Genomic DNA, 12,557 nt, shown 5'->3' on the forward strand with positions numbered 1-12,557 from the left:
AATGTGACAATGTGAACGGAGCTTCAAAGTGAGTTTCAGCTCATTATTTATTTGTCTGGATCATAACCTTACTGGTTTGATTAACTCAAAACTTGCTATTCAATGATTGGCCCAACAAAATCCAAACTATTAAACCCTTTTCCTTCATTAAACAGGCTGCAGCCTTCAACAACAACATGGAATTTCCATAACTTTTTACTGCATCAGCACAACCGCCACCGTGAGCAAAGAAAACCACAGTGACTTATATCTTCCTCGAACGGCGAAGTAGTGCATTTTAAAATTTGTGAGGCCTTTATTAAACAGTAAAAGGCAGGTTCTACTGGTGTAGCCGAGTACTACAGCGAATGACAGTTACACCGCATGTCCTCGTCCTCTGCATTGTCAGTTAATATATTTGATAATGGAGAAATATTTGATGTGAATGACTGTCTTCAAGATTGGTAACAAGAGCAAACAAGAGCAATGCTCAAGTCAGACCCTGGTCTCAAAAACACCAAACCATTAGACGAACACCAAGAATTACAGCAAGAAGTCGCCCGGATTAAAAGTTGCACTTCAGATGTAGTGGAAACTGTCACTGAATATCAAAAACACTAAATACAATGAAAATAAATAAATAAAAAATTTGGTCCAAAATGTGAATAAATGCGTATTTCTATCCACTAACCGGAGTTGGTTCAAACATCTGCTCTAGCTAACTCTCCAAACATCTGCCATTAAAACCACCAGAGGAAGAAATGGCTTAATTAAAAGTCAGTTAAACCAAAAATAGCTCACAGATGTCACTGATCAATTGGATTACTCATATAATCAGTTGTTGGTTTGACATCATCAGAGCTCTAATAAATTGTATTATATCCCTGATTTTTTCATGCAAACCATAATTCCTCATAATCTATTACAATTATTCATATCACATATTTTTATACTTAAACAGGTTTGGTTACACTAAAATAGAAAATATACAATATATCCATATTTAAAGCTAATAAGAGACAGGCAGATGCACGTAGCAGAAAAACACAGCTCCCAGTATTTTATGTCTTACAACATATTTTCTAATATCACAATCATAAGCTCACAAACCTGCTCATCTATCACCAAAAACAGACTGAGGAGAAATTTCCGTCAGTGTAACATCTTAAAACCTTGAAAAGAAAAGAAAAACAGCACAAGTTGTCAGATTTAGTTTGATTCAAATATAAGTTTAAAGATGTCTCTTGAAAAAAAAATCCACTGGAAACAAATATTATTACCAGATAAACTTATCAGATATTCCCACGAGTTCAGGAACAGAAAGATTTCAAGTTTGAGAATAAATGCCTTCAGATATTTGGTGATTTGCCAAAACGGCAAACATACACACAGACACACTACCTTCCTTCCAGCGAAAAACATTTTGTTCCTGTGTAGGAGCAGTAGCGACTGTGGATAAAAATTTCTGCACAAATAACAATTGTAAATCTTTTTGAGGGCTTTGCAAAGCAAACACTGATAAATGTTCAATGGAAATGTTTCCTGTCATTTCTAAATCTCTTTTTCAAGAAAAGACAGTTCAGTTTTATTGACCTTTATTAAATAACAATTATCTTTTTATTTCCTCAAATAATAGTAAGTGCAGACATGAAACCAAACTCTGACAATTTACTTAAAATCTTTCTTTTTAAACAATGAATGCCTGTTTCTCATCTGTCATGTCAGTCCAGTAATGATTCATGAAAACTGAAATACAAGACATCATACAAAAATGGATAATTAAAGCTACGCTAGGTGACTTCAGCTCCACATGGCAACGAGAGGTAACAAATATATTAAAAGGGCCAATTCATGCAAATCACAAAAACATATTTTCCAACTTCAGCTCCAGTTGCACTTCATCAAGTTATGTAATTATTCTTAGTTTGATTTGCTGAGGATCACCCACAGACTTGTTGAGAATTTTCAGGCAATTAAAACAGTTTTCCTGGGAGTAAAACCCAGTAAAATCTGAACACATAGATATAATACACATATTTTTTGATCCCGCTTGACTTATGCTTCCCGAGGATTTCATTGTCTCCGAAGTCAATTGCATATAGAAGGTGAAAAGAGCGTCTTAGAAAAAAGTCACTCGTTATAACTGCAGAACTTGCCTGAGAATCAGAACATTTTTACATTTTCTTTGTTATCAAAGTAATTCAGTGACAGTTTCCTGCACATCAATGGGTACATTGCAAACAGGAACTGCTAATAGCTGATTCATCATATTTTTAATGATGCTAATTTGCTAAAAGAAATGTGACCAAATACAAGCTAAAACAATGGGGCTCGAGTCGTAGCCTGCAGCATAAGTCACTGAAACCATAGCAACATTGTGCTTTCTGTTTATCTGTCAAAAAAACTGAAACCTGAGAAAAAAGTTTTTAAATTGTGGCTGGAGGGGAGAAGAAGATCTCAAAATCTCTGCAAATAAAACCAACAAGTCTGACACTAAGAATTGTTTCAATTATCGATTAAGATGTGGATTATTTTTACTGCAATTTTTAGTTTTGTCTGTAAAATGGCGAAAAAGCCTATTAAAATTCTCCAGAGCCCAAAAGCGACATATTCATCTCGTTTGTTTTGTCCGACCAACAGAACAAAACAAAAAAAAGAGGGAAAAGAAGCAAATCCTCACATTTGACAAGCTGGAATCAGTATTTTTGTTGAGCATTCTTGCTAGAAAAATTACTGAAACAAATATTCATTTAAGTCATTTTTTTCCTCAGCTCTAAAAGCTAAAACTATCTGAATTAGACTTGGGGTGAGTGATTTTTGTGATTTGGTTGAAGTGACCTTTTAACAGAACATTTTCTGAAATCCCTCTAACATGACATAAGAGAAAAATATACCAGCGCTGCCACAAAACACAGAACACTGATACTTGCATCTTTTGCTGTGTTGTTGCTGTTTGTCAGTTTTAAATTTCCACATCCTGTTAGCAGAGAAGCATCTAAACCTGACACCAGAAACAATTTCACTGGAATATGGTGAATGTACAGTTTGTGGTCTCACTTAGTGTGGATGGGAAATCTTCTTCTGCGGGCCCTACTTTGTGATTTAGACAGAAATTCAATATTTTTTATATATAAATCTTGCTTAGTGCAGCTTTATATTAAATTTAAATAATTGTATTAGAAAAGGAAGGACAAAGTCTACAAACAGACATAAACGGCTGAAAATTATAGGATAAAGTGCATCATAGCAAACATCAACTGTGCATGCATCTTGATGAAAATAAATTATGTTATGACTGAAGCACAACAGAAACAGTAATAGAAAAGTAGTAGAAAAACAGTAGAAAGAAAAGTGGCCTTATATAAAGATATTTTACTCTATACAACATATTAATAAAGCTAATTTAAACTCTAATATATTTATTTATGTTCAAATAATGAACTGTATTTGTGACGCGGCTAGTCCAAGTGTGGATCTTCAAGAGGAGGAATAAATACAAAGTTCCACACACACACGCACACGCACACGCACACACGCACACACACACACACACACACCACACACACACACACACACACACACACACACACACACACACACACACCCCATCTTGGCTCAGTCCAATTGGTGTAACTGCCTGTGTTAAAGGCAACCCTACAAAAGAACAGAAATAGAACAAAACAAAGACACGTCTTATAAAAGTCCTACAGTGGCCCCTGGTTTAACTGTCTGTCATGACGAGTGAAATCTTACCAGAAGGTTTGTCCTTCTGCTCGAGCACACACATTAATTAGTGTTATAAAACAGCAGAGGTGAAGTCAGGCAGCTCACGTCGCACCCTGAGGAGATCTGTGGATCGTTCTGGGACAAACACAAATGACATAAAACATGAACATAAACTGATTTTATTCTTATCCTTCAGAAGTGCTCTAATTACAAACAATTAGAGCTGCAACTTTTTACAGTCAATTAATCTACTCATTATTTTCTCAATCAATCATTTATTTTGGTCTATAGAGACTCAGAAAAGAGTGAAAATGTGCATCAAAATATCCTAGAGCAGAAGTTCAAAACCAGTGTGGCCCCACCATGAATTCAAGTATTTATTTTATACATTATATACTTGAAAATGAAACAATTAATCAATTATCAAAATAGCTGCTGAGGAATATTTTCCTAATCGATTAATCGACTGATTGATTGACAATCACCTGTCGTCAAGACAAATACACACCTCCAGTGCCCCCACGTCCTCTGCATCATCTCTTGTGTTGTCTGGTTACACTTGTGAATGGTTTGTTCTGTTGGACGCAAACACACATCAGTAATCGATAATAAACAATCAGTAATCAATAATACACAATAAAGAAAGTCACCAAAATATTTTTTTCAAAGTGGGTTTGCTTTGACGTTTTTCAGATAAATGCAGAATTAAGTAAACTGGTCTTCTGTTCAATATTAAACTAAACTTAAAGTGTTATTACATTTTGTACTGTCAGCGGTCCAGACCACATGTAGTAAACTCTTCACATGAGATACGATCCGGCTTTTCAAATGCAACTTTACGAGATAAGTTTTTCAGTGAGCTTCTGTAGGTTTGTAGTTAGTGCAAATTTAAAAGGCTGTTTTTACACAAATTACACATTTCTATGGCATCATATACTGTAATCTTTTATAAAACACAGGTCAAGAGGTCAGATTGAGGTCTCACATTGCACATATTTATTTGTATTATATTCATATTTTTTTTAATATATTTACACATTTTTATTGTAAATATTTGATTTTTTTTTTTTTAATTCATATCTGACCTGCAGTACTTGCTTTGTTTTACCTTTCTTTATATTTTTCTTCTTACTACGTTTATTGTTATGCATCAAAACACCAAATTGTTGTATATGAAAAATTACTTGGCAATAAACCTGATTCTGAGTTACTGGGTTTTATCTTAGGTCAGTGTATTATTCAGATTTACAGACATTAATTTAGCCTGAGAACACACACACACACACACACACACACACACACACACACACACACACACACACACACACACACAGAAAATCAACCTCAGACCAAAGTGGATTGGAAATTCACATAGTTTAGACTATATTGTTTCCTTTGTCCTTTTCTCATTTGACACTTCTGTGTTAAAAACAAAATTTATCATCATTTATGTTTTAAATGTGCTGCTGCTCCTCTCACTGTCATCTGTTTGTTTCCATGGGGCCCATCATCTCCATCCCTCACACAGTTAGTTTGTGTAGGATGGAGAATGAGGAAAAGTACAACAGCCTAAAAGCTACACTAGCGACCCCCAGAGGCCACGCAGCTCCTCTCACTTTGATTAAAGTCTTTTAAACCGACGAACAGACTTTTCAATGGCAGGATCAAACTCTCTGATCTTTTCTGTTTACCTTGTGCTCTGTACATCTCATTGAGAAGTTCTCTTCATTGAGGACGCAGCCTAAAAAAAACACACACACACTGAATGAGCTTCAAAGACTTTAGGTTCATCGTTTCATGCTGAGTGAGAATGACAGCCTTCAATTAACATGAAAACACATACACAAAAAAATAATCTCAAAGATTCGTCATTTCAGGCTGAGCGAGAATGACAGCCTTCCCACACACATAAGAAAAAGCACAAGTGACTCAAGCTCTCACCCCTGAAAGATCTGTCACTTTTAACACTTTTACAGTCAGAGTTGACACAGACAGGCAAAGGTTTTAGGAGCACAGAGCCAAGACATTAAAGAATCATGACAACAGAAGAACGTCTCTATTTATTTACACGAGGGGCAAATACTGTGAGTAAGGTAACAACAGTTTCCATTTCATCCCTATATTAACCATGACACACATCCGACAGTACCTGACTGGATGGCACATCTGTAGTGGTAGTTTCTGGGACAGCCCTTCTGGAAACAGCCCATTATTGCACCTGTTTGTTGGCATGCTGAACACGCCTGAGGAAGAGAAACACACAAGTGAGAAAAGAGACAAACATGGCATCTCTTCTTTATGGTTTTATTTTTAACAGTGCTGGGTCTGTGAAAGTATTTTTCATCTTGATATACACTCAGTTGCCAGTTTATTAGCAACACAGGGATAAAACCTAATACAACAGTCCATCAATAAATCCTCCGTCATGAAGGTTATAAAGTTCAGAGGTGCTGATTCAGCTGTATGATCACTCTGGAGGATGTGTTGGACGGCACTAGCTTTAGTTTGATGTACGTAATAAATTGGAAAGTGAGTGTATATTGATAATCAAATGTTTTATTCTACTAAGCAAAAAAAAGCAAAAATATTTTTCTGATGATTGATAAACCAAACAATTACTCAATTAATTGAATAAGAATAAAGATAATAAGATGAATCACTGATGAAAATAATAATTAGTTTGGAGGATTGGTTCACATTTGTTAAAGTCTGTGGCTGGGAAAAGATCTCCTCCTCATGTGATCAGGGATCATCTTGTGTAAAAATAAAGAGTCAAATCATGACAGTATCTTCTAAAGTTAAAACAGATGAACTTTAACAGTCATTTTTGGGTTTTGTACTGAAAACAAGACGTCTGAAGATGATCTGAGAAATTGTGGTTGTCAACAATTTATAGACTTAACAAACAAACAAACAAACAAACAAACAAATAAATAAATAACTTCCCGATTAGTCAGTAGTGAAAATAATTGCTAGTTGCAGCTCTAATCCACTGAAGCCTCTTATTACCTTTGGTTGAACTTTCCTCCATCACTAAAGAGCACTGGCAGGGGTCTTTTCATGGCCAGTTTAGACAGGGGGAATGATTACAGCAAACATTAGTCTTACTAATATCACACTATCACTAAGAGTTTTCTTATTCAGGTGATAAATTCTCTGTAGGTTCATCACTCCAACAACTGCTTTCACATTGTTCATCGATATACTGTTATTATAAATATACTGATTATAGCTGCTTTTTAAATTGCACTTCTGTCCTGCTTGACTCATGGATGCATTTTCGAAAAGTTAAAGGTTTTTAATGTGAAGCAGCAGCTGTTGGGTCATTATCAGTAACTTAACACAGCTCTGATACAGCGCTCAGTGAGGCTGCTCTCTTTTACATAAGCAGACAGATAATTACTGACTGTGAATACAGTAGAACAACTAAAGATTACTTTCACTACCAATTAATCTGCAGATTATTTTCTCAATTCATTCATTAAATGTTATACGATTACCAAAACAGTTGCTGATTAATTTTCTGTCAATCAACTAATAAATTATGAACCAATTAATGAATCAATTAAACACTGCAACAACTGAATGGTTATTGCCAACCATAAATAACACCAACATTGAGTTTGATTTCATGAGAACGTAAAAAATAATAATGTTTTACTCAGAATCTACTTTGATATCAACAAAACACCAAATGTCCCTGTAATTATTATGACTTCACAAAAAGTAACAAAAAACAGTAACATTTAAAAATCACCAGGTCCTAATTCTGAATAAAAAGACTAGAGCTGGAATAATTAGCCGATTGATCAATGACTTGATTGACAGAAAACTTTTTTGATAATCAACTAATCGCTTTAGTCTTTTTTGAAAGCAGAAATCTGAATATGTTTTAGTTTTCGAACAGTTGGTTGGACATAACAAAACATTTGAAGACGTCACCTTTTACCATTTTAGTGACATAACAATTATTGGCAAAGATAATCTGTCGATTAATCAATCACAAAAGCCCCAAAAAAGTCACTGGTTTGTGTCACTCACTGTTTCCTGTGCGAGCCGAGCCGCCTCCTCCAACCCGTACAGCTTCCCTCTGACTAGGAAGACACCGGTGGACCAGATGCCGCAGTCCTCGTGGATCCAGCACTCATCCAGATGAAGAGGCACCTTTGGGAGAGAGTTGCTGTCTCCGTCTTGCAAACTTTTGACAGCGAAGCAGTCACGACCATCACAACCACCATCTGAGGAATTCACGGAATGGCTATTAGCGAGTCCGTGTAAGTTCTCTTCCTCTTTCTGCTCAGTCTTGCAGCTCTGGCAGTCCACAGACGGGCTGCCAGGGTAGTAAGGGCCATGAAGGTCCCCGAGGCCTGTGATGTTGGCCGTCTGACCGCACAGGCAGCACAGCAGCATAGCCTGACACCTGCTCTCCGAGCTGAGCCGACCCAGCTGGAAACAGGACGTACTGGGAACAAATCCAGACAGAGACCTGGCAGCTGGTTGCTGCTGTCCTCCTCTGCTGCTCCGCACTGTCACCTCCTCTTCTTTATAATTGACAACGGTGCAAATCCTCTGCTCCACGTGAACAAAGGGACAAAAACTGTCAGACTTCTTGTCTTTTTTATCCCCTTTGATCTTTGCATATTTAAGCTTGATTTCTGGCTCTCTGGGAGAAAACAGAGCAGAAGGTCCCGTCTGAGTTCGCTTTTTACTCTTCCTTCTGGTGACCGTTTTTTTGTTTACTGATACACTCCTGCACGATGAGGCCTTTTGGTGCTGCTGTGGGGGGATTCTGTGTGTTTGTTTTTGTTTGGTTCGTCTTAACTTTTTCGTTTTTTGAATGGTGAGGGGCTTCTTTCGTTTGATGTTCTTTGCGTAAGAAGCTCTGTTATGAGGCTGCTGCTCACTCTGCACTGATTTCTTCTCTGTCCGATCGTCCACATCAGACTCCTCCGAAATACTGCTCACTCTCTCGGACACATTCGGCTGTGAGACCGGCTCGTCTGCCTCTGGGCTGGACAACCTCACCGCGTACTCCATCATGTCATCAGAATCACAACTTTCATTATAGATACCCACCGCATCATTTTTGACCTGTCTCCTCAAACTGTGGCGAGACACACTGCAGGTAAACTGAGGCATTTCAGAGACAGGTTTTCTGATTCTGGGACTACGTCGCACTTCTTTAGGTGGATCCTTTTCCGCCTCACTCTGAGGGGGAGTTTCTCTCAACAGACTCTTCTTACAAGGAACATTCTTCTTGTAAGGACAGGTGTGGCTTTTCTTCTTTTCATTAGTGACTGAAACTTCGATAACGTCGCTGTCATCGCTGGAAATGTCGACGGGAGATTCAGCCGGGTTGCCGTAAACAGCACTGAGGTCTGACAGGAGGACTACAGGCCTGGTGTGATGAACGGGAATGTCCACTGAGCTGTCTGAGGAGTCGTCTGAGTACGAGCTGTCAGGGCTGGGCGAGCTCAGCGGCTGAGGTAGGTGATAGCAACTTCTCCCCTCATCCAGCGAGGACACAGCCGGGGACAGAGGCTCCACGATGTGCCTCACGCTGTCTTGGATGAAAGAACTGCATATGAGCGGTTCCTTCGCTGAGGAAACAAGGAAAATAACATCAGAACCGCTGTCGCTCTCCTCTCCGCCGCTGCTTTCAGGAACCGGCCCGCCACTTTGGTCGGGCCCGTAGAAACCCGGATGCCACAGGTTGCTGTGAACTCCGTCGTGGTACAGATCCAGCCCCGGAGCTAGTGTTGAATTCATGTAGTTACCTAAAGTCTCAGGGCCCTGCTCCATGTCTCTGCAGTGGACAAGTGCTCCTGGCTGCGTGGAGAGAGAGTTGTAGGATGACGAGGCTCTGGATCTGTACGAGGAGGCGATGTCTGTGCTGCAGCTCGGCGGGCGTCGGTGGTACCACTCCGGCTTCTTTGCCAGGTCCATGGCTTCGGTGTGGCTGCGGGTCAGGGGATTGTAGCTCTTTGACAGGTCCATAGCCATGAGGGATGGATCCTGTGAGGACACCTCCATCACTGCAAAACAGAAATATTATATTTATTTCATTTCATGCCGTTTCTAAACCGTCCCTCAAAAGGCATAAAAGGAGAAGCTACAGCTGAAACATAATCTTTGCTATAGTTGCAACCATTAATCATTCAAGAAAATTTATCAGCAGTGATTTTGATCATCTATTAGTCGCTTCTCAAACAAAAGTAGACAAATATTCTGATTTCAGCTTCTTAAATGTGAAAATCTGCCACTGTTCTATTTCATGCAGTGGGGTACATTTCCATTCACTCAATGGGAAAAGCCACAAAACTTAGTCAAGAAGTCAATGCATAGAAAATTTATATGGTAGCTAATTTGATAATGGAATCATTTTTTTAGCAAAAAATACAAAATATCCTGGTTTATGATTCTCAAATGTGAATTGAATGTGTGAATATCAAATGTTCTGGTTTCTGTGGTCCTCTGTGACAGTAAACTGAATGGCTTTGGGCTCCAGAAGACGTCACGTTGGGCTTTAGGAAATACTTACATGACATTTTACAAACCAAACAACTAGTTGATAAATCAAGAACATAAATGACAGATTCATCAATGATGAAAATAATTAGTTAGTTGCAGCCCAATAGGAAAACATAAATACGCCTATTTGGCATATGGTTTTACTACTTTTACTGTGTTTTCATGAAATGTTACTGTAGCACCAGTATGTTGTGTAGCTGTAATATAAAGGAAAAAATAAACACAATGCAAGTATTGGATTGTATTTGTTTGACAGATACACAATATTAAATTATTCCAATCATTACTTCTAACTGAGCTCTGCGATTCCCTTCAAATGTTCAAGTCCAAACATCATAAATATCAAGTTTATGACAAAGAAAAGCATCAAATATCTGAAAAGCTGGAAACATTTTTGGCATTTTTGCTTAAAAAAAATTACAAAAATTATTATTAGATTAACCGAAATATCTGCTTGTTAATCAACTTTGTTAATTTAAGGACTAATTGTTGCAACCCTGAAATATATATACGGTGGTTATTGAAGGAAAATGTAAACCACACATAACACCAAAAATTAAGTTTTATCTCAAGACTTTGACAGAATTTTTTAATTGCTAAATGTGCCTGCATTCATATGTTTTCACAAAAAAATGATAATATTAACACTTAAACCCTAATTGATTTGATTAAGAGCTGCCAGATTGACAGAAAACCATATATATAATTAATAATTTTTTCGAGCAGAAATGCCAAACATTTGCTGATTTATTGTCAAAATCAAAATCCTCTAATACATCTTCAAATACCTTTATTTGTGTGCAACACAATGTAAAATCTACAAGAACATAATTTATTTTAAATTAACGCAAACAAAATCTGCTAATTCTCACAAACAAACTGGCAATTTTGGCAGAAAAAATTACCTTCAGATGAATTGATTATCATAATACCTGACGATTAATTTTCAGTCAATCAACTAATCGATTAGGTCTTCTTCAAACAGGTAGGCCCGTTCCGATAACCGTTCGTGAGTAATGTAAAAGGTAATACAAATAATAACACGCTGTTCTGTAAATGTAACTTACAGTAAGTGTATTTAAAAGTTAAACCTGCTGGTGAGTTTACCCCTTAGGTGGCAGCTGCTGGATGGTCGACCCCCGGGCTTTAGGATGTCACTTTCCCCCTGAAACAGCTCTGGTAACAGGGTTAGCTAACACACCTCTCCGGGCCCATCATCATCATCAGAACTGGATGTAAACAAAAGCAGCGACGGCCCGAGTTCATGCTAGCTGGTTAGCTAGCCCCAGTCCGGCTAAGCTAGATCCAAACGGAGACGACACTCGACGCGACGACCGGCGATAAACATGTTCGCTAACGCACGCAGGTAATTACAACCCCCCTGGCTACTGTTGGTATTTCAAAGTTGTCATCATGGACACCTTCTTCCTCCAGAGTCAAGTCACACTGAAACAACATGGATAGCACCGGAAGGGAATTTGTGCCTTCAAGGTAAAAGCTCGTCTTCTTCTTCTCTGCTGGTATGGAGATTCTAATTCTAGAATATAAGCCATTGGTAATAATAATAATAATGATAATAATAATAATAATAATAATAATAATAATAATGATGATGATGATGAAGTCGGTCCTCACTTTCTGACACGTCTTCAAGTGAGGGTTAAGACTTGGTTTTAGGGTTAGGGTTAGAATTAGGTTTAGATAGGGTTGAGGTGAGTGTTGGGTAAGGGGGAATGCCTTATGTCAATGAGTCTTCACAAAGATAGAAGAACAAATATGTGTGTGTGTGTGTGTGTGTGTGTGTGTGTGGTGTGTGTGTGTGTGTGTGTGTGTGTGTGTATTTTTCCATCGAAGCAGCATCCATTTTCTGCCACTTATCTGGAGTCTGGTCACACTGCAACAAGCAAGATGCAAGATAGTCCAGATGTCGATGATGTTGGGTACCAACATAGATGAGTATTTACAAAATGCAGAGACCAATCAACTGTTCCTGCACATTTTGACATAACAATGTGCCAGGCCTTCATTTTCAGGCCACACCATTGAAACAGACTCTTCACTGGGGGCTGTCGACGTTTGTTTCAAGGCTTCATTGTGTTTGACAAACACAATTACACCAAGCAGTGCCTCCCCACCTGGGAGTTTTTCAGCATGCGGTGTACCACTCCACACACACATCAGGCGAGTGTGTGTGGAGTGGTACAGTTGTATTCATACATAATAAGTCTATTTATAAAATGTAATTAAATGCACATTTACAGTGGCCTCTTTTTGAATTACGTGTGTTTGCATTATTATTGGAAAATTATTATAAAGTACAC

The 12,557-nt window shown here is 38.1% G+C and overlaps 1 protein-coding gene across 6 annotated transcripts in view; it reads right to left on the reverse strand.

Moving 5' to 3' along the window:
• The window catches only part of LOC130184835 (transcription factor 20-like), a 19,862-nt gene extending 8,186 nt beyond the window's left edge, over window positions 1–11,676 (reverse strand). For 2 of the 6 annotated variants that reach the window (XR_008830057.1, XR_008830056.1), the window contains exons 1-6: window positions 11,344–11,675; window positions 7,747–9,740; window positions 5,855–5,948; window positions 5,397–5,446; window positions 4,214–4,280; window positions 3,733–3,840 (exon numbers count right to left, since the gene is read on the reverse strand). Coding sequence is in view for 3 of the 6 variants with exons in the window: in XM_056400886.1 (XP_056256861.1) it covers window positions 4,239–4,280; window positions 5,397–5,446; window positions 5,855–5,948; window positions 7,747–9,738 (2,178 nt within the window). In the remaining 3 variants the exon portion in view is untranslated. Of the gene's footprint in view, window positions 1–1,513; window positions 3,841–4,213; window positions 4,281–5,396; window positions 5,447–5,854; window positions 5,949–7,746; window positions 9,741–11,303 lie in introns of those variants that run through there. The other 4 variants (XR_008830058.1, XM_056400887.1, XM_056400886.1 and 1 more) reach the window with 4 other exon arrangements.
• Window positions 11,677–12,557: the final 881 nt, after the last annotated feature.

The sequence above is a fragment of the Seriola aureovittata genome, chromosome 17 (genome assembly GCF_021018895.1).
Source record: "Seriola aureovittata isolate HTS-2021-v1 ecotype China chromosome 17, ASM2101889v1, whole genome shotgun sequence".
NCBI lineage: Eukaryota > Metazoa > Chordata > Actinopteri > Carangiformes > Carangidae > Seriola > Seriola aureovittata.